General features: G+C 33.3%; 1 protein-coding gene and 1 non-coding gene across 2 annotated transcripts; one reads left to right on the top strand and one right to left on the bottom strand.

The window, feature by feature from the left end:
* Window positions 1-2,195: 2,195 nt before the first annotated feature.
* On the bottom strand, window positions 2,196-4,251 carry LOC8276827 (60S ribosomal protein L44). The gene is made up of 4 exons (XM_048372471.1): window positions 4,095-4,251; window positions 2,780-2,959; window positions 2,547-2,621; window positions 2,196-2,461 (listed from the first exon to the last, which is right to left on the bottom strand). The coding sequence occupies exons 1-4, from the start codon at window positions 4,095-4,097 to the stop codon at window positions 2,402-2,404; spliced, it is 318 nt and encodes a 105-aa protein (XP_048228428.1). The 5' UTR covers window positions 4,098-4,251; the 3' UTR covers window positions 2,196-2,401.
* A 7,613-nt stretch (window positions 4,252-11,864) lies between these two features.
* On the top strand, window positions 11,865-11,971 carry LOC112534222. Its single transcript, XR_003078523.2, has one exon. It is a non-coding gene; the product is annotated as a small nucleolar RNA R71 (small nucleolar RNA).
* The last annotated feature ends 8,932 nt before the right edge of the window (window positions 11,972-20,903 follow it).

Genomic DNA, 20,903 nt, shown 5'->3' with positions numbered 1-20,903 from the left:
ATTTGATGGTATTTGTGGGTCAAAATAATTGTCCTCGGTTACTGCCTTGTGTTTTGTCTTTGTGTGGCGGGTCGGGAAATAGTGAAGTTTGGGGACCCGACTCCGTTGTTTTAATTGTAAGTATTTGGAGTGTTTTTCCGGCAGTCTGGACCCGTTTTTACGGGGGGTAATGTTCGTGTTGTAGGGGAGGTTCTGCGGATTTTCGGTAGAATTCTCCGAGTCGAGATTCTTAGACAGTCCTAGGAATCTAGACCTAGGATCTATTGTAATTGTTTCATCGTTTTGATAAATTGTTTTCCGTGATTAGATGATCTGTCTGTTCGGCTCGCTCCTACCGAGGCACCGGAGCTGAGCTAGGAGGTCGCCAAACCTGTGAGTTAAAGTCATATATCGTTTACGCACGTGTCATGCATAAAATTTGATTTGCTACTGTGAATATTTATTTGCAATTTCAATTTTTCATTCAATTATTATTATTATCATTTGCATGATGCTTTTAATTACTATTTAAATATGTTTTTCCTTTATTACCAATTTTAATATTGCATGATGACTCAGGATGGGACGGCAGTAGAACATAGGAGTTGGATGAGTGTCCAATATAATATGAGAGAGATAAGAAAAGGGTAAAGAGGTAAAAATTTTAAGAAAGAAAGATTAGGACTGCCTACGGTGAGCATCGCTCTCTGGGCTTAGTAGAGTGTGGTTGCCGGAGTAAAGGTCCCTGGTCGAGCATTGCTCTCGGGGCGCCGGCTTATTTGGAAATTTAAGTGACCAGACTGGAGGTAAGGTCCCTGGTCGAGCTTTGCTCTCGGGGCGCCAGTCTTATTGGATTAAGAGAGCCGAATGGCTACTAGATTTCTTATTTGGATATTTAAGTGACGGTGGAGGTAAGGTCCCCGGTCGAAACATTGCTCTCGAGCGATCTTATTGGATTAAGAGAGCCGAATGGCTACTAGATTTCTTATTTGGATATTTAAGTGACCCGGTCGGAGGTAAGGTCCGCAGTCGAAGCATTGCTCTCGGGCGCCCGATCTTATTGGATTAAGAGAGCCAAAGTGGTACATTAGAATTTGGGGTTAGGGTTCTACTTAGCCACACGTCCCGTGAAAGTAAAAATGTCTTTATTTATTTACACTCTCCTTTTATCATTTTATTATTATGGTGTATGATTTTATATTATGACTGCAATTATATTCGAAATTGGTATATTGTTTTGAATAATTAATATATCATGTGAAGGTTGCAAAAGCCCTTAGATTATTTGATTTTGACTCACTCGCCGGTTGTAATTCTTTTCGGTGTGATTAAAGACTTTCGCCTTAGCACATTCGACAGTCGACTTCTTCTTTTCGGACTTTTGTAATTATCTTGTACTTGTATACTTGTCATTTTTACTCTAGAGTATCCGCAGTAGGAAATTTTAAAATTTGTATAACTATTCCGACTCTTGTTGGTAGTTTGATGATGTATTATGCAAGACAATTATGACTATTTTATATTTGGATTTGCGGGTTGGTAAGGCTTACTACGGGTTTCGGTGGCCTTAAGCCTACCCATTCCCTAGTGCCGGTCACGGGCCCCCAGAGTGGGTCGTTGAACTTCTTATACAATTAAAAATATATAAAAATATAATTTTTTTTAATTAAACTAGTACAAAATATTTATTTTATACACTTTGATAGCTCTTCAATAAAATATACAAGTCACCCTACATGATTAGCTACATTAATTTGTATTTATGATTCATGAAGAAAATAAAATATAAACAAAATGAACTAAGCTAACCTAATCCTTAAATTCTAAGACTAATATAAGTAAAATCCTAATATTTAATTCGTAACTTTAAACCTGTTAATTTCCATACTACAAAACTCTCTTTCGTCAATATCCATTAAAATTTCGAACAAATTAAAAATGAGATCACCCTATTCCGAAAATTTAAGGACGGTATCCAAGAGAAATGCTAAGATTTTGGCAGGCAAAGAGAAAATCAACACTCAAATTGGTTTGTTGGGAATTTCCTGTTAAATAATCAAGTTTTACCAATCTCATAACATCTACAAGAAATAACACATTTCTGTTATCTTTCAAAACCTTCTTATATTTTGAGTGTTAAGCTGATTTTAACTTCAGATTTGAAGAATGTAGATTACTTGGAATGTGGCAAGTAGTTTGTGAAATTTAAGTAAATATGGTTCAAATAAAAATGCATTCAAAACTAAATTAAAATTGCTTGTTCACCCTTGACAAAAAACATGATTGCTATTGATCATCAATTACACTACCATAAAGACAAAAGAAACTAACATAAAGACAAGAAATGTTGTAGATTTGATCCAGCTCAAGCACAAGGCTTTAGAAGTAGGAAACATGCAAAAAATTGGATGTAGATCTGCATTTAGAAAAGAGATGTACCCTTTCCCTTCTTGTCTCCACCGATTTCAAAATGCTTGCATCTCTACAAGATAATAATAAGAACATTAACAAGAGAGTTTATATGGATGGCAAAAGCAAATATATGAACACTTGTATAAATGGCAAACCTTGATTGGATGCTGAGATACATGCTTGCAGCCTTGACACTGCAACCTCAAAACAATCTTCTTGGTAGTCTTGGCCTGTAACGAAAAGTGCAGGATACGTTATAATTATACCACAAGCATCTCTACAGCTTGAAGTAATAAAAAATAATGCTTCAGCTAATATTTTGGGGTTGTCAAGAGACTAAAACATCATATTCTGCCAAAGAAAAGTTGCAAATGTTACTAAAATGTACCTTCTTGTGGAAAACAGGCTTTGTCTGGCCTCCATAACCTGATTGTTTGCGATCATAACGACGCTTCCCTTGTGCAGCAAGGCTATCCTTCCCTTTCTTGTACTGTGTCACCTTATGCAAAGTGTGCTTTCTGCACTCCTTGCTCTTACAGTAAGTCTTCTTTGTCTTGGGAACATTCACCTACGAAACACAAGTTATCACTTTAGAAACCTAAGCCAAATCTAATAGCAAACAGTTTTCTACTCTTAAATATGCAAAATTACTAACAATTAGATAAGTTTATGATTTTGACTTTTCTTGTAGAGACTACGACTGAAATGACCATGAACAAGAGCAGATGATAACAGGAAATCCTGATTTGGCAACACTTAAATGACAACTACCACGATGACCTACAATAAGAATCTGCAAACTATCGAGAAATAAAATCGAAATTCACCTAACAATATCATTACCAACACCAGTAATCTGTTGCCAACAGCTCTTGTCATTATAAATCAAACAATTGCAGAACAGCTCTTGTCATCATAAATCAAACAATTGCAGACAGGTACTCAATCCCTAGAATATCCCACTACCATTCCATTTTAGAGCAAGCAAGGTTTCTTTTAAGGGTAACCTACACATAGCATGGAGTATTAACAACACCAGAATTCGACATCTCCAGAAAGATACCAGCTTTTATACATGTTCGCCAGTCTAAATGGAAAAACACACGTAATGCTCTCTAAATTCGGTAAATTTCAATGCTAACTTTCTTTAGCATAAACCCATCTCTAAATTTATGAATCACATTTCAAGCCAGCTTTCTTTACCAATAAAACCAAATGAACAAAACATCAAGAATTATTTCTACGTTCAATAATCCTATTCCATATTTGAAAGCTGAGTTTCTTTATCAATACTACCCAATAAACCCAAATGAAATAACATAATAAATCTCTAGATTCAAGAATCCATATTTCAAAGCTAATTCTCTTTAATAATAGTAATTACCCAACAAACCCAAATGAAAGGAAACATAACAAATCATCTCTAGATCCAAGAATCCATATTTCAAGGATAACTCTCTTAATTAGTAGAAACCCAACATATCCTTGAATAAAACATCAAAAGTTTGTCTCTCGATTGAAGAATCCGTTCATGAATTGTTAGCAAAGCAGCAAATAAGGGTACAGTTTAAATTGAACCTTAATTTCAACAAAGAAAAATTTAAACACTAGAGATTCGAAAGAACCTTAATTTCAACAAAGAAAGATTCAAAGATTCGAAACAGACAGAGAAAGAAGAAAAAAGAAAGGAGTTTAGCTTTTACCATTTTGGCAGCCCTACGAAAACCCTGGCGGTCCTGCGAAAACCCTGGAAAGAAGAAGAGCAGCAGTTAGAGTCTTTACCAGCGCTAGGGCTCCATGTTGGTTTTTCTTTTATAGCCGGGCCTCTCTCTATAAAATTTCTTTCTTTTCACTCGCTGAGTCCAATGGACCGGATTGTTATATCTGGACCGAGTCATTAAAGACAATTTTTTTTTTTTTTGTGCTCTTTTTGTTGTATTTTATTTTCATTTTTTATCATTCACTTTTATCCACTTTCTTCATTAATTTTAGTTCTTTTCAAAGAAATTTATTATATTATTATTAATAATTTTTATTATTAATAATAATGTTATATTTAAATTTATTATATTTAATTGTTGAGTTAAAAAATCTTAATAACTACTTTGGAAACATAAGAGAATAACTTTGATTCTGTTTTCTTCATTGCACATTCATACAATCCTATATCAGTTTTAAATGAAAATATAATGTTTATTGAATGACAAATATCTTTATGACATAGCACGTTCTGGATAGTGATACAAAATTAGCCTTTAAGTTACTATATGATATCATCAATAATGGCAAATTGATACATAAATATACAAAAAAATTAATATATAGTAGTATTTCAATAGCAATTTTATTTTATTTTATATAATCAATATAAACTTGATTTTTAATTATTAATATTATACATAACTATTACAATATTGTACATGATTTTTTATTTTTCTTTATTTGTTAATTTAAATATAATGTGGAACCATTGTGAACTAGATATAAATTATGAACCATGATATCATATAACACGATAGTTCAATTGATGAAAAAGAATTAAATTGATAGTTAAATCGATCAAAGTTAGAATATTCAATTTGATTTAAACAAAATTCAAAGGATAGTTCATTTTATAAAAGTAAGAGTTACTTTGATAGTAAAATTAGAAAAAGATTATTCGATTTAATTGAAACAAATAACATTGTAAAAGTATAATTCAATTTATCAAAAATAAAAAAATTCGGTTTGATTTGAAGAACATTACAAAATGATAATTCAATAGATCAAATTAAGAGCTAATTTCATAGTTTAATTGAATACAGCAAAAATATTTGGTTTGATAAAAAAAGTGCAAAAGGATAGTTCAATTTATTAAAGTAAGAGTTAATTGGATATTTCATTAATCAAGATTAGGAACATCAATTTACTTTGGAAAAAGGATTTGCAAAACAATAATTTAACTGATCAAACGTAAGAATATTTGGCTTGATTTAAAAAAATACAAAAGGATAGTTCAATTGTGTAACACCTTGAATTTTTATTTTAAAATAATATTTTTGTAGAGTTATTTTAGTAATTTAACATCTTCTAGTGCAAAAAAGTATTATGCATTCTCTAATTGCCAATTATTTTAAGGCATTTTCGTGTGTTGTTTTACTTTCATTTTCATGAATTTAAATTTAAAATATTATATTTTCTTGAATTCATTTTATTTTATCTCATTTTTACTCTAATTTAAATTGATTGAATAATAATAATAATAATAATAATAATAATAATAATAACAATAATAATGTATAATGTAAATTAATTAAGAATTTATTTTTATATTATCCATTAAAGTGGATTACCAAATTTACCTTATAAACTTAATTATTGATTATATATATGTAATATTACTATGGGTATTGTAGTAACTTTGTTTTCTATTTTGGTTACCCAACAGTAATTATTTGGAGAAGCAAAATTTCATTTTGGCCATTGGAACGATTTTCGCATAACAAAGTTCCAAAACATAATAAATCAATTAAATTTATGTAGTGATGACAGGATATGTGTATACAGAGTATATGTATAAATAAATATTTATATTATTTTATATGAGTATTTGTTAGTATATTTTTTATTGTATGATTTTAACTTATTATCGAGATTGATAATTTCAAATTATAATTCTTTTAAGTGACAAATAATAATAGTGTATGTATGATTTAAGAAACCCTAAGGTTATTACCATGAATGTTGGATCTGCAGGTTTTAGGCGATGAAAACTGGGTAGGAATCTAGTGTTGGAACTGGCTTAGAGAAACCTTTTAGATATTAGAGATAGTTTTTAAAAATAAGTTCTTTCTTCAATGGCTTATTTTCTAACATTGTTCTTTCTCAATGGCTTGGATCCTCTAATGTATGCTTTTTTTTCTTTGAATTTTCTTTCTGTTTTTCTTTTTCAGTGTCTCTCAAGTATCAATTTCACTTACTCGCAATTTTCAATTCTCGATCCTTTCTTAAAACCTTAATCACCTATTTTGCTTATAGGGGTAAGGTTTCAAGGGAAACCCTAAAGAAAGCGATAGATTTTAGAAATATATTGGTAAATATCTAATTTTATTTTTAAAACTTAAATAATTATCGTTAAGGAAATCTTCTAGACTCTGTATCTAGACGTGAAATCGTCATAAAAAATAACGTCGGGGTGCAAAAATCCCAATCCGCTCTCAGTAGAGCCGATTGGCTCTATACAGGGGGAGCTTTAAAAATTATGATTAAGTCCCTGAATTTATAAAACTATCATTTTGATCTGCAAACTTAATTTTTCCTGACAACTATGTCCAAATTAATTTCAAAAAGGTAATTCCAGCTGGATTAACCTTGGCCCCAGCCTCGGATTTGCCTGTCCATCTCCTCTTAAGACCCAAGAAGGCAGTAACTTTCATTATAGGTTTTTCATCTTTCCTTCGATATCTAGATCCGAAAAATGGGTGCTGACTATATATTCAATATATATTGAAGGGAAAAAGTATATGTCGGGTATACTTTATACTTTTAGCATAAATCACAACAAAAGATATATATATATATATATAACAAAAGATAATATACATTAAGTATACGTTAGGTTTAAAGATTTGGAGATGTATTAAGAATATCATATCTAAAAAAAAGGTAAATTGCTAAAACGTAAAAAAAAAAATATGTTTAGTATAAATTAAAGAAAAAAAGTATGTCTGGTATACTTTTGACATAAATAATAGCAAAAGGTATATATTTTATCAAAAATAGTATACGTTAAGCATACACAGGTATCTCAATCTTTTTCAAATTAAATAAAAAATACAAATTCAAAAAAAAATTGAACGTCAAAAATATTTTTTTTGCCAAATAATAGTATATTTTAGATATTTAAAATTCTTTAAAATAAAACAAAATATAACTCAAATATTCAACAATAAACGGTATATATTTACTAAAATATAGTGTACGTTATGTATCTGTAAAGTATTTAAAATTAATTTTAAAGAAATAAAAAAGATAAAGAAAAAGTAAAGAATGGGTATTTATGAAAACAGCAGGAAATATTTAAAAAATAGAAATATTTTATAATTATTTTTAAAAAAATTTGTAAATAGTGAAATAATCTTTAAATTTTAAAGCATTGGAGATCGATGTGTACTTTGATAATAAACTTCTTTTTGTTTGTTTCCTTTAACTAGCAATTAATACAAATAATTCCAAGCCATATGTGAAAATTTGAAAATCCCCAACATTTTTAACATTTGATTTAATTTAGTAATTAGATAGCTTTTAATAAAATTAATAGTTATTTATTGAATATAATAAATATTAAAATTTTTAAATATTGACCCTAATCAATTTATTTGATAATTAAAATAACTAAAAATTTTAAAAATTAATTTTTTAATATTTAATTCAGTTTTTCTTTTTTATATTTTTAAATCATAATCAAACTAAATAATATGTTTAAACCATATTAGATTAGATGGATTCCATTTAGTCGCTCAAATTAATTTTTATCCAGCTTTAGCCATTCAATTAGTCTTTCTCTTTTTCTTTTTAAATTAAAAAGTACGCTTGAATTGAGTTTTAAAAAACTATGTACAATTTTTTAAATTATTCTATTTTTACTTTTTTTTTTTATCTTTGTAACCTTGCCTTTATTTTTTATATCTATACGCTCTTTTATCAAGACAACTGAATAATCTTGATTTTTTTTACTAGTTGTCTTTTTTCTTCTCTTTTTCATGCCAAAACTTTGCCCCCATTTCTATCTCTTTCACTATTGAAAATTACTAAAAATATTACAAAAATAAATTGTCAATCTTCTATAGCTTTTTGCGCACCTATTTTTTTTTAAATCATTCAATAGGTAGACCATCTCTTAACTTGGATTTATTTAAGATTTATCCCATAAGAAGAAACAATAGAACAAAATTATTTGGATTGAAGGGAGCATCTAAACCAAATTTTCAAAGGATTATTGAGTTCAAAGTACAAATAAAACCAGTATTTTATCCAAAAACTCAATGAACATATTGTAAAAATTCTAGAAATAGGGTAGGAATCAACAAACGAAAGGCTTAACAAAGTGTGATGATAAAACAAAATGGTAAAAATGAAGAAAGTGGATAGTCTCAAACTTGACTAAATAATGGAAAACATTAATATATTGGCTTTTGGCTACAATGGTGAATCTTAAGTGCCCTTATCATTTCATAACATTTGATTATTTATGTGACCTCAAAAAGCATTACCGAACAAGTACTAGAAATAAGAACACAATGCACATTCAAACAAGAAAAAGGAGCATTTACGATATATGCTCAATTAGGTTCAAAAACTCACAATTTAAGTGTGTACATTTGCATAAGGTGTCCAAATATCATTAATCAAATCATCATTTAATCAATTCATACACAAAACACAACAACTAATCAAATTTAAATTAACTAACTTAAAGAATGGTCAAGTATTACTGGTTTAACCCAACCGTTATAATAAATTAAAAATTGCTCAATAATATTCCAAAAGCAACAAACAACAAGGAGGAAAAATCACATGCTTATAATCATAACTATCAATCTTTCGAAGATAAGCAAAAAGTTAATAAGTATCCTAAATATATACATCATCAATAATACAATAAACAACAATCGAAAAACATTAAGAAAATATAGAAAAGCTAAAACAATGGCTTACCCACCTCACACTTGAAGGACACACTGCCCGTAGTATGTAAAGGAGTTGGGAAGCAACATAATAAGTACAAAAAGAAAAAGAGATAAATATGAAGAAATACTACCCTAGTCATCCTGCTAAGTTGGTGGCAGTGGTGGTGCCTCAGCTGGTAGTGGTGGTGGTTGTACTAGAGGAGGTGCATCATCGGTTGCTGGAGATGAAAAATACTCGCCAAAGTCAACAAAGTCAAAATATAATAATAGCAGCAGTTTAACCGCAATATAATAGAAATTTAGCATTCTAAGCACATCTACATTATGGAATCTCAACACATTTCAATATAGCGAGACAATAAAATGATAAAGCATAATGTGGCAGCAGCATAACACAACATCATAACAGTATAACATTTGCATTATGCATTCTAAGCACACTTGCATTAGTCAATTTTCAATTCAGCAGCATAACTTTTTTGACTAATTCACCAAACCGGCTCACAATCCAGCAAGTTCAAATATAAAAAACAGCAGCAATAGGGCAATCCAAAGGCAGAAAAGAAGAAATAAAAAATATGAACAAAACACTCAAATGGCATATAAAACTCAAAAATAAAATGAAAATGAAGACTAAAACTAAGAAAATATGCCAAAACCAATGATCATAATGTCAAAAACATAAAATACAAGTTGGGGTGCCTCCTAAAGTGCTTTCTTTTCCCGAGTAATTTAGCTGGACTCATTGACCACTCCCTTCATGTGCAGATTTAAGTTGCACTGCGGTTGAATTGCTAGGTTATGGATGTCGTCCATAAGAATCTTGGGTGAGCAATAATAGTGGCTAATCCTTGGACTATCAGCATTCTTCTAAGTAAATGCCTTTTAGTACTACCTTAAAGAGGGCAATGTCATCTCCTTCACCTCGGGTGTCAAGTCTACTGCTGAAATGTTAGGCAAACTGTTTTCTTTGTCTCGATATGCATAGTCGATATGCTTTTGGAGCTCTTTCAACTCAAGAACTAGTGGTTCCTAAATTGATGGTCTCAACTTCTGCACACCTACCCTATCAATTACAACAAACTTATTATCCTCTTCGCTTGGCTCATTTGCTAACAAAAATTCAAGATGCTCTAACACTTTCTCATTTGACAGCTCATGCTCATCTTCCATTAGCAAAGTAACTTGTAGAGGGTCTTCAACCAACATTTCCTGCAACTATGTCTTAACAACATTATCAAGTACATTAATAGAATACACAACATCATCATAATCTAAAGACTATTTCATAGAATTATTCAAGTCAAAGGTAATAGTCTCATCCCTTACCCTATGTTCAAGTTTTCCATCATAAACATCTATAGTTACCCTATATGTTGCAAGGAAAGATCTACCTATAATCAAAGGTATACTACTCTCACCATCCATGTCTAAGATTACAAAGTCAATAGGAAATATGAATTTATCCACCTTAATAAGCACATTCTGTACAACACCCCTGGGATACTTGACTAACGTATCAGCTAGTTTTATACTCATCCTAGTAGGTTTTGTCTCTCCCAGCCCCAACTTAGCAAATAGGTTGTAGGGCATTACATTAATGCTAGCTCCTAAATCAGCTAAAGCATCACTAATTTTTAAGTCACTTATAACACAAGAGACAAATAAAACTCCTTGGATTATGTTTCTTTTCCGGTAACTTCTTCTGGAAAATAGCCGAACACTCCTCATTTAGCATCACGAATGCCAAGTCCTCAAACTTCCTTTTGTTGCTAATGATCTCCTTTAAGAACTTCGCATATCTAGGCATCTGCAAAATAGCTTCAACAAAAGGTAAGTTTATGTGCAGTTGTTTAAATACATTAACAATTTTACTAAACTGCTACTTGAAATTTTGGGCTGGTATTCCTTTAGTGGAATCTTCTTTGCCTCTTTCTTCTCTAGTTTCTTCACCTTGTTATCTTCTACCTGCTTGAATCTACCTGCACATCAATATCATTATTAGAAATAGGAGAAGAACCTAGAATATACTTACTTGTCTGCAAAGTGATTGCGTTCACATGCTCTCTCGAGTTGGATTTTGGATTGCTAGGCAAAGTCCCCTGCTGCATCTTAACCATCATCTTAGAAATCTGGCCTATTTAATTCTCTAAGTTCTGAATAGAGGCCTACTAATTTCTAAGAGCTGCTTCCGTCTGCTGGAATATGGTCTCTAAAGTGGACACAAACTTTATCAACAGCTCCTCTAAGTTAGGCTTTTTCTCTTGAGTTTGAGGAGACTGAGATATGAGAATAGATTGTTACGGTTGCTGATGTAGTCACTTAAATCCCAGTAGCCCCTGGTTGTTATTATTCCTCCATCCTGGATTATAGGTGTTATTGTACGGGTTCTTATGTTGTGTAGCCTGACTCCCCATATAATCCACCTGTTCATGGTTAGATGAAGAAGAGGAAGCAAACATACCTCCTGATTTACGGTTGCCACTATAACACGGGCCACCACAAGACTCATAGCCTGCTTGAGCTGATTGGACAGGCAGTTGGAGCTTATCAATCTTCTTGGACAACAACTCCACTTAAGCCGCTAAGGCTGCAGTGGCATCCAACTGATGTACATTCCCCTGACGCCCTGTCCTGCTCTTAATAGTGTGCCACTAGTAATTATTTATGGCCATCTCCTCTATCAAACTTTGGCCTTGCTCTGGTGTTTTGCTGCTCAACGAACCACCTCCAACTATATCTACCATCTACTTAGTAGCCAAATTCAAACAATTATAAAAAGTTTATACATGTAACCAGATTGGTAGTCCATGGTGTGGGCAGCATTTAAGTAGGTCCTTGTATCTCTCCCAGTTGTGGTACATTGACTCATCGTCAAACTGCATAAAAGATGATATGTCATTTCTAAGTTTAGCAGTTTTAGAGGGAGAAAAGTACTTAAACATAAATTGTTCTGCCAAAAAATCCCAAGTAATGATAGTTTCTAGAGGTAGCGACTGTAGCCACTGCTTTGCTTTATCCCTCAAAGAAAATGAAAACAAGCGGAGACGAATTGCATCGTCTATTTTCTCATTAATTTTGAAGGTATCACAAATCTCTAAGAAACTTGCTATATGCGCGTTTGGATCCTCATTTGGCAAGTCTCTGAATTGAACTATTTGCTAAACTATCTGAATCACATTAGGTTTTATTTCAAAATTATTGGCGGTGACAACCGGTCTCGTAATGCATGTTCGCGTCCCCTCCAACAATGGTCTCCCAAAATCATACATCGTCCGGTTATTCTCATTATTATCGTTGGCGTCTGCCATCTTTACTGTAGTGTCTTCTGGTTCACTCTCGTCTACGGCTTTTCCAACTTGAATCTCTTCCTCTTCTACATTCAATCGCTTCCTCAACTGTCTGAGGGATTGCTCTAGTTCTCGTAGAGGGTCTACTAGATCAAGATTGGACCTTCTGGTTATAGACTACCTAAAACATTGAATAACCAACAACACAAATGAATAAAAGAATAAAATCAAACAAAAATAAAGAATAAATGGCTAAATTAACAAGAACACACAATTCATAATATTTCTTAAAACAATTCCTCGGCAATGGTGCCAAACACTTGATGCTGGCTAAATACGACTAACAATCTACAGGCAAGTGCACTTATCAAATGTAATCTAGCTATGGCAACTATCAATATCGTATCCTACGGGAACTGAGAAGCTACTACTACTACGCTATTCCTATTATCTAACCGATCAAAAGTAGGTGAAGATCATTAACTAAAAATGATTGAGAATGTAAATGAAAACTAAATTTTAACAAAGAGAATGAAAGTTTGAAAAAGACAATGAGATGAGTTAACCCAATTGGGGATCCCTTTAGCTAGCTGGCTTAAAAATAATAATTTATAAATTGATTGATTAAGAATTACAATCTGTGGATAATTTCTTAAGTGAATTGGCCTTTCTCTCGTGTTAACCAATTCCTAATTCTATAGATCTAAAATTGGAATCTCTTCCTAACAATTGATTTTAGAATAATATTAATCTCTAAATTACCGCTAATAAGAATGTCTAGTTCTTATTCCAACAAGTTATTACACTTATCACTAAGATGCAAATCACTTAATAACAAAAGCAGTTGTCCAAACTCAATTTAATTTCGCAATTACAAAGGAGTTCTTAAATTGATTCAACAATGAAGAAGAAACAATAGATTTTATTATCCTTGAATGAAAACTACAATCTTAAATCAACAATTCAATCAATTAAGCATAAAACAAGCCTAGCATAGCTAAAAATCACCCCCAAAATCAATTTAATAATATTATTTACACATCTTCATTATTAAACTAATACAAGAATCAAATACAAAGTAAACAAGAACCGAAAACACCATGTACACCCTTTTCTAAAATGTTGGAAATGTTATCCCCTCTTGAATAACTCTGAATCCAATCTCTGCAGCTCAAGCTCTCCTTCTTCTTTCCTTTGAATCTTTAATCCAATCCTCAAAAAAGCTATCTGGATGATGTTGAAGTGGAATTTGTCTTCGTTTTCCTCCTCTTTATCGTCTATCTTCAATATTCTAAAGTTCTCTCACTCTAGAATTTCCTTTCTCTTTCTTTTCTTTTAAATAAGGCTTCGGGATCCAACCTGGCATGGATTTGGTCAGCACGGCCTGGATCCATACTGTGTTAGGCTAAATTGTACACCTGGCATTCTTTCAGCACGACTTGGATTTGGCCGTGTTGCTCAGCACGAGCATGCTCCTAGGCCGTGTTACTCTCGGGAACCATGTTGTAAATTGTTTCTTCTCGGTATAGGTAAGGAATTTCAACATGCTCTTTGATCCTAACTGTTCTCCTTAGTACTAGCGTGTTGGTAGGATGTGTTGAACAGTCTAATGCGCTCGATTCGTCCGTTTCTTCTCGATTTTAGTCCTATTTCTCTCTAACTTTGATGATGTACCTAGAAAAACACCTGAGACATAAAGGAAACTAGAACAGGGTGATTCTAATACAAAAACACATAATTTGCCCTAAAAATAGCTCAAAATTAAGCATGCAAACATGTGTAATATCAAGGATATCATTGGCATAAGAAAACATGGGAGCACAATTAACAAGGTTGACCGATGGCATTAGGGATTACCTTGATAATCATGCAGGATGAGACATAAATCCACGCATGTAAAGCAGAAATCATGTTATTTTCAATTAATCCAAGCATAATAATAGTCGAAATTTGAGTGCTCTGATGTCTAAAATGCATATAATGAAGTAATTTGGATCTGAGTGTTTTTAGGTAGGCCCATGCAAAATTACCCTTGTTTTTGTTAAGCTGGGTCATAAAATTTTGGACTACGAGAGTTATTGCCTAGTCAACTCCTCTCTCGTTCTTGATTTGACTTTAGTTTATTTATCTTTATGTATTTATTTATTTATATTTAGCATCTAGTTTCTTCTTTTTATGGAATAAGGGCTTTTGCACTAGAACGATTGCATGCAACTAAATACTTAAGGCTAATGAGCATATTATTTCAGTTTTCTACCTTGCAGAAAATCAAGTTATAGGTTCTTTGAAGAACTTTTTAGACTTAATCAACACTCGCGCTAGCGAGCATAGACTTATCCTCATGTCCATCCTTTCTCTTGTGTTCTTTGTCTACCCTTGTGTTTAAATCAATTTCATTTGATCCTTACAGTTAACCGTATAGAAGAAAACAAAGAACTTGTGATTGCTTTCCTTATTGGATCTGAAATCCTACCGATATTCTCATTTTTTGTTTATTTCGTGTCTCTCTTTCTAATCTCTGTTTAGTATGATGGTTTGGTTTTATTTAGGAGCATAAAAACGAGTGCTGACTTTAGTTTATTTATCTTTATTTATTTATTCATATTTAGCTTATAGTTTCTTCTTCTTATGGAATAAGGACTGTCGCACTATAAAAACTGCATGCAACCGAATACTTGACGCTAGAGAGCCTATTATTTTCATCCTTTCTCTTATGTTCTTTGTCTACACTTGTGTCTAAATCAATTTCATTTGATCCTCACGATTAGCCATATGGAAGAGAACAAAGAACTTGTGATTGCTTCCCTTATAGGATTTGAAATCCTACCGATCTTCTCATTTTTTATGTTTATTTTATGTCTCTTTTTCTAATCTTTATCTAGTATGATGCTTTAGTTTTATTTGGTGAGCATGAACATGAGAGTTGAGTAAAAGCGCATGGAAGCGACAATCATAAGAACCGATCTAATGCTTATACAAATGTAAAAAAGGAAAATTAGTTGATCGAGTATTAGTATCATTCTCCTAATAATCGCAGATGAATCTTTTAGAGGAAAGAAGGAAATACGAGAATTGAGGCACGCCCAAATATTCTGATTTAGGATTTGCACCATTAGGATCTCTATCATTTCTTGTTATTCTAGGCTAGATGACCCTTGATGATACAAGGATTAGTGTAAGAAATCATTCGGAATGCAATTGATAAGCTTGACCAATGGCATTGGAGCTTAGCTTGATGATCAAGTAGGGCGAGACATAAATCCACACACATATACTCCACAAGAAGATGATCAATCTACTTGAATATTTTTTTAAGCATGCATTCTACACAAGAACAGAAAAGACAAAAGCAAAACACCTTTTAGGTTTAATAACCAATTATCATTCAAATTCAACTTAATCCTATAGGCCTTAGAAAATCCTAAATCTTAACTAATAAGGATTTACGTCCATCTAGGATAAAGATAACCTTGCTAACTAAAAGGAATGACTAAACAAAGTCATAATTAGGTGAAAATAGGTTTGGTTTTATTTAGGGAGCATAAACACTACTATTGAGAGAGAGTGCATGGAAGTGGCAATTACAAACACCGATCCAATGCTTAGATAAATGCAAAAAAAGAAAATTAGTTGATAGAGTATTGATATCATTCTCTTAATGATCATAGATGAATCTTTTGGAGGAAAGAGGAAACAATAAGAATCGAGGGACGAACAAATATTCTAATTCAGAATTTGCACCATTTGGAATCTACATCATTCCTTATTCCTCTAGGCACGGCGAAACATGATAACACAATGATTAGCTTAAGGAATTATGGAAATGCAATTGATAACCTTGACCGGTGGCATTGGGGCTTGGTTTTAAGATCAAGCAAGATGAGATGTATATCCACGCGCGTAAGATATAAATCATAATATTACCAATGAATCCAAGCATAATATAATAAGGAATGTGAGCTTTTTTTATCTTTGGAATGCATATAATTAAGTAATTTGGTTTGGAGTGTTATTAGGTAGGCCCACATGAATTTCCCTTTGTTTTTATTAAATTGGTTCATAAAATTTGGGATCTCCATCATTCCTTGTTCCTCAAGGCACAAGGACTCTTGATGACATAAAGATTGCTATAAGTTCTAGTTAACAACTCTTATAGTCCCAAATTTAATGATCAAGTAGGACGAGACATAAATCGACGTGCGTAAGAGAGAAGTTGTGAGAGCCTAGCCCAGAGAAGCAGTACGATGAGGGCGGGAAGTGGACGCCGAGGCAAAGATAAGATGCCTGGACAAGGAGCAGCTTTTGGCAGGCTTCTAGGATGGCAGCAATCTAAGGTACGGGGTACTTGAATGAATCGAATTGCACATCAAAATAAGGCAAAAAATGGTCAATAACATATATGTAAAGAGTTGGAACTAATCACATGAGGCTCCTTTTGGTTGTTTGGTTGTGGAGTTATAGAAACTCCAAAGTTAAACATGCTTGATTTAGAGAAATTCTAGGATGGGGGACCTCCTGGAAAGTTCTCGAATTCGCCAAAGGGACAAAGCCATGAGGTTAGTGAGGGGCCAAAGCGGAAAATATCTCATGTGATCTGGTTTTGGGTCGTTACAAATTGTATCAAAGCAGGACCCCTCTAGTAGATGTGTGGTTCGAGGACAAACCAGGTGGAAGTTGGTGGCATGTGACAGTCTGGCCTAGAGAAGCGATTCGACGAGGGCGGGAAGTGGATGCCGGGGCAAAGATAGGATGCCTGGACAAGGAGCGGCTTCTAGCAGGCTTCTAGGATGGTAGCAATCTAAAGTACGGGGGTACATGAATGAATTGAATTGCACATCAAAATGGCGCGGGAAATGGTTAATAACATATATGTAAAGAGTTGGAACTAATCACATGAGGCGCCTTTTGGTTATTTGGCTATGGAGTTATAGGAACTCTAAAGTTAAACGTGCTTGGTTTAGAGAAATTCCAGGATAGGGGACCTCCTGGAAAGTTCTCGAACCTGCCAAAGGACAAAATGTGAGGCTAGTGGGGCCAAAGCGGACAATATCTCATATGATCTGGTTCCAGATTGTTACAAATCTTAAGAAAAATAAGATTGAGACTGTCAGCCTTGAGAGGACTGACTTACGAGGAACAAGTCTCCCTTGCCATTTTCCTCCACCGGCAGCCTCGGAGGAGCTTCGCTAGAGCCGAGACTTTCCGTCCCCGATCCGGTGCCTTCCAGTGAACGTTTGGCCGAAATTCTTGTGTTTCGGACTCCCTACAACTCGAGGTTCACGTAGGCGCTTCCAGATTCGAAGTCCGACACTGTTGGCAGAACCGACTTCCGGACTCTGGTGTTTTTTAGACGAGCTTTCGGCTCGATATAATTTTATCTAGACTTTAAAAATTATGTTGTAATTTTAGAAAAATATTGTTGCTATTAATTGTCAATTATTGATAATTTAAAATTAATTGGATATAATTAATTGTGATTTGTGGTGTGTTGCGGACTCGGGATAAATATTGCAGTTTTGGTGGCCTGACTCCCATTAATTAATCACAAAATATTTGAGATGTTTCTAGCAGGTTTTGGACCCGTTGTACGGGGGTTAAATGTCCATAATTTAGAGGAGATTCTGCCGAACTTTTAACAGAATTCTCGAGTCTAAAATAATTTTAGGCAATGTAATATAGGGGTCTAGGCCTAGGGAAATTTAAGAATTTCTATTAACTTAGTGTTTTCGTGAATAGATAATCCGTCCATCCCGCCAGCTCCACCCTAGGCGTAGGAGCGGACTACGGAGTGCAACAGAACTGTAAGTTAAAGTCATATAGTCGCTCTATATTGGCATTGTCTAAATTTCATGCGATATTTAATGATAAATGTTTATGTATGATTATCATTATCGTTATTATAAGTAAACTTCATTTAATTAATAATCATCACAAATAATATTAATATTATTATTATTAGTTAATTTATCTCGTTATTTACGATATTTTAAATAATGTTATTTTAATACTATTATTATCATCTCTATAGATACTTTGCATGTTTGCTTTACCAGATATTACTAAACTTTATTTCTAAGTATGTAATTGAATAAATTATATTGCCTATGAGTAGTCTATTTATGATTTTATATATATATATATATATGTTATGATTGTGACTTTGGGATGAGTTGATAGCAGAACATGCCACCTGATGGGTTGCATCAGGATCGCGTGCGCACCGATAATAATCAGAGACAGATAACAAAGGTTATTTTTGGATTTTGCCCTGGTTGAGTATAACTCTCTAAGCTGTGAAAGCTTGATTGCCGGAGAAAGGTTCCTGGTCGAGCAATGCTCTCTAGGCACCGGCTTAATTGGAAATCAAGAGTTCGTCACGACCTGATCTATGGGTCCATGCACAAATCTCTGTCTGGTCATTAATAACTTTTCATAGTTTGTCATAGACCATATCAAACATAACATACTAAGTAATTTAGGTCAGAGTATCTTTATGTAGGCCCACACGAATTTACCCTTATTATTGTTAAGTTGGCTAATAAAATTTGGGACTATGAGAGTTGTTTCTCGATCAACTCCTCTCTTGTTCTTGATTTGACTTTAGTTTATTCATTTTTCATTATTTATTTATTCATATTTAGATTCTAGTTTCTTCTTCTTATCGAATGAGCGCTTTTGCACTATAAAAACTGCATGCAACCGAATACTTGAGGCTAGAGAGCCTATTATTACAGTTTTCTACCTTACGGCAAATCAAGTTATAGGTTCCTTTAAGAACTTTATGGACTTACCAACACTCACGCTTGTGAGCATAGACTTATCCCTCACTTCTTTCCTTTCTCTTGTCTTCTTTGTCTATCTTTGTGTTTACATTAATTCGATTTGATCCTTACGCTTAGTCGTAAGGAAGAGAGCATAGAACCTATGATTTCTTTTCTTACCGGATCTAAAAATCCTACCTATATTCTCATTTTGTTTGTTTATTTTATGTCTCTCTTTCTAATCTCTGTCTAGTATGATGGTTTGGTTTTATTTGGGGAGTATAAACACGAGTGTTGAGTGAAAGTGCGTGGAAGCAGCAATCATAGGCACCAATCCAATGCTTCGACGAATGTAAGAAAGAAAATCAATTGATCGTGTATCGATGTCATTCTCTGAATGATGACGGATAAATCTTCTAGAGGAAAGTAGAAATGACAAGAATCTAGGCATTCCCATATATTTTGATACAGCATTTGCACCATTTAGATCTCCATCCTTTCTTGTTCCTCTAGGTATGAGGACTCCTGATGACACAAGGATTTGTATAAGGAATCGTGGGAGCACAATTGACAAGCTAGACCGATCGCATTGGGCCTTAGCTTGATGATCAAGCAGGATGAGACATATATCCACGCACATAAGGTAGAACTCATGTCATTTTTTTTAATCCAAGTGTAATACTAGCGAAATTCGAGCGCTTTGATGTTTGAGATGCATATAATAATGTAATTTAGGTCGGTGTGCTTTTAGGTTGGGCCACGAGAATTTACCTCTACTTTTGTTAAGCTGGCTCATAAAATTTGGGAGTACGAGAGTTGTTGCCTAGTCAATTCCTCTCTCATTCTTGATTTGACTTTAGTTTATTTATATTTATTTATTTATTCATGTTTAGCATCTAGTTTCTTATTCGACTTCTCTAAGGAATAAATTAGCAATATATGATGCATCATCGATTTTATGACATACAATAAAGTGTGCCAATTTACTAAATCTATCGACCATATAAATACTATCATTGCCATGCCTAGACCTTGGCAATCCTCAGATAAAATCCATAAAAACATCAATCTAAGGTGTAATAAAAATAGGCAATGGCATAAACAATCCATGGGGCTCGCTTTTAGACTTAGCACGTAAACCAACAACATAGTTGGTACAATATTTCTTAACATCAACATGATCTTTTACCAATAAAAGTGCTCATGCAACATATCTAAAGTCTTAGCAACACCAAAATGCCCCATCAATCCTCCCTCGTGCGATTCTTTTAAAAATAATCTATGCATAGAACAATTAGGCACACATAATCAATTATTCTTAAACAAGTAGCCATCATGCCTACACTATTTATCAAAAGCTCCATGCTCGCATGCATCATACACACTTCCAAAATCAGGATCATCAAGATAATGTTCTTTAAGTAATTCAAATCCAATCAATTTACAATGAAGTGTGTTAATCAAGGCATACCTCCTAGAGAGTGCATCAGCCACCATATTATCCTTACCCTTCTTATATTTGATCACATAAGGAAAAGTCTCTATAAATGAACTCCAAGTTGCATGCCTTTTGTTCAATTTATTTTGACCCTTCAAATGCTTTAAGCTCTCATGATTTGTATGAATTATGAACTCCTTGGGCAATAAATAATGTTGCCATGTCTCCAATGCCCGCACCAATGCAAACATCTCCTTATCATAGGTGGGATAGTATAAGCTTGCACTACTAAGCTTTTCATTAAAATAGGCAATTGGCCTATCTTCTTGCATCAATACAGCTCCAATCCAACACT

The sequence above is a fragment of the Ricinus communis genome, chromosome 3 (assembly GCF_019578655.1).
Source record: "Ricinus communis isolate WT05 ecotype wild-type chromosome 3, ASM1957865v1, whole genome shotgun sequence".
NCBI classification, from domain to species: domain Eukaryota; kingdom Viridiplantae; phylum Streptophyta; class Magnoliopsida; order Malpighiales; family Euphorbiaceae; genus Ricinus; species Ricinus communis.
The sequence above is the reverse complement of the archived record's forward strand: the minus strand, read 5'-3'. Positions and strand labels throughout refer to the sequence as shown.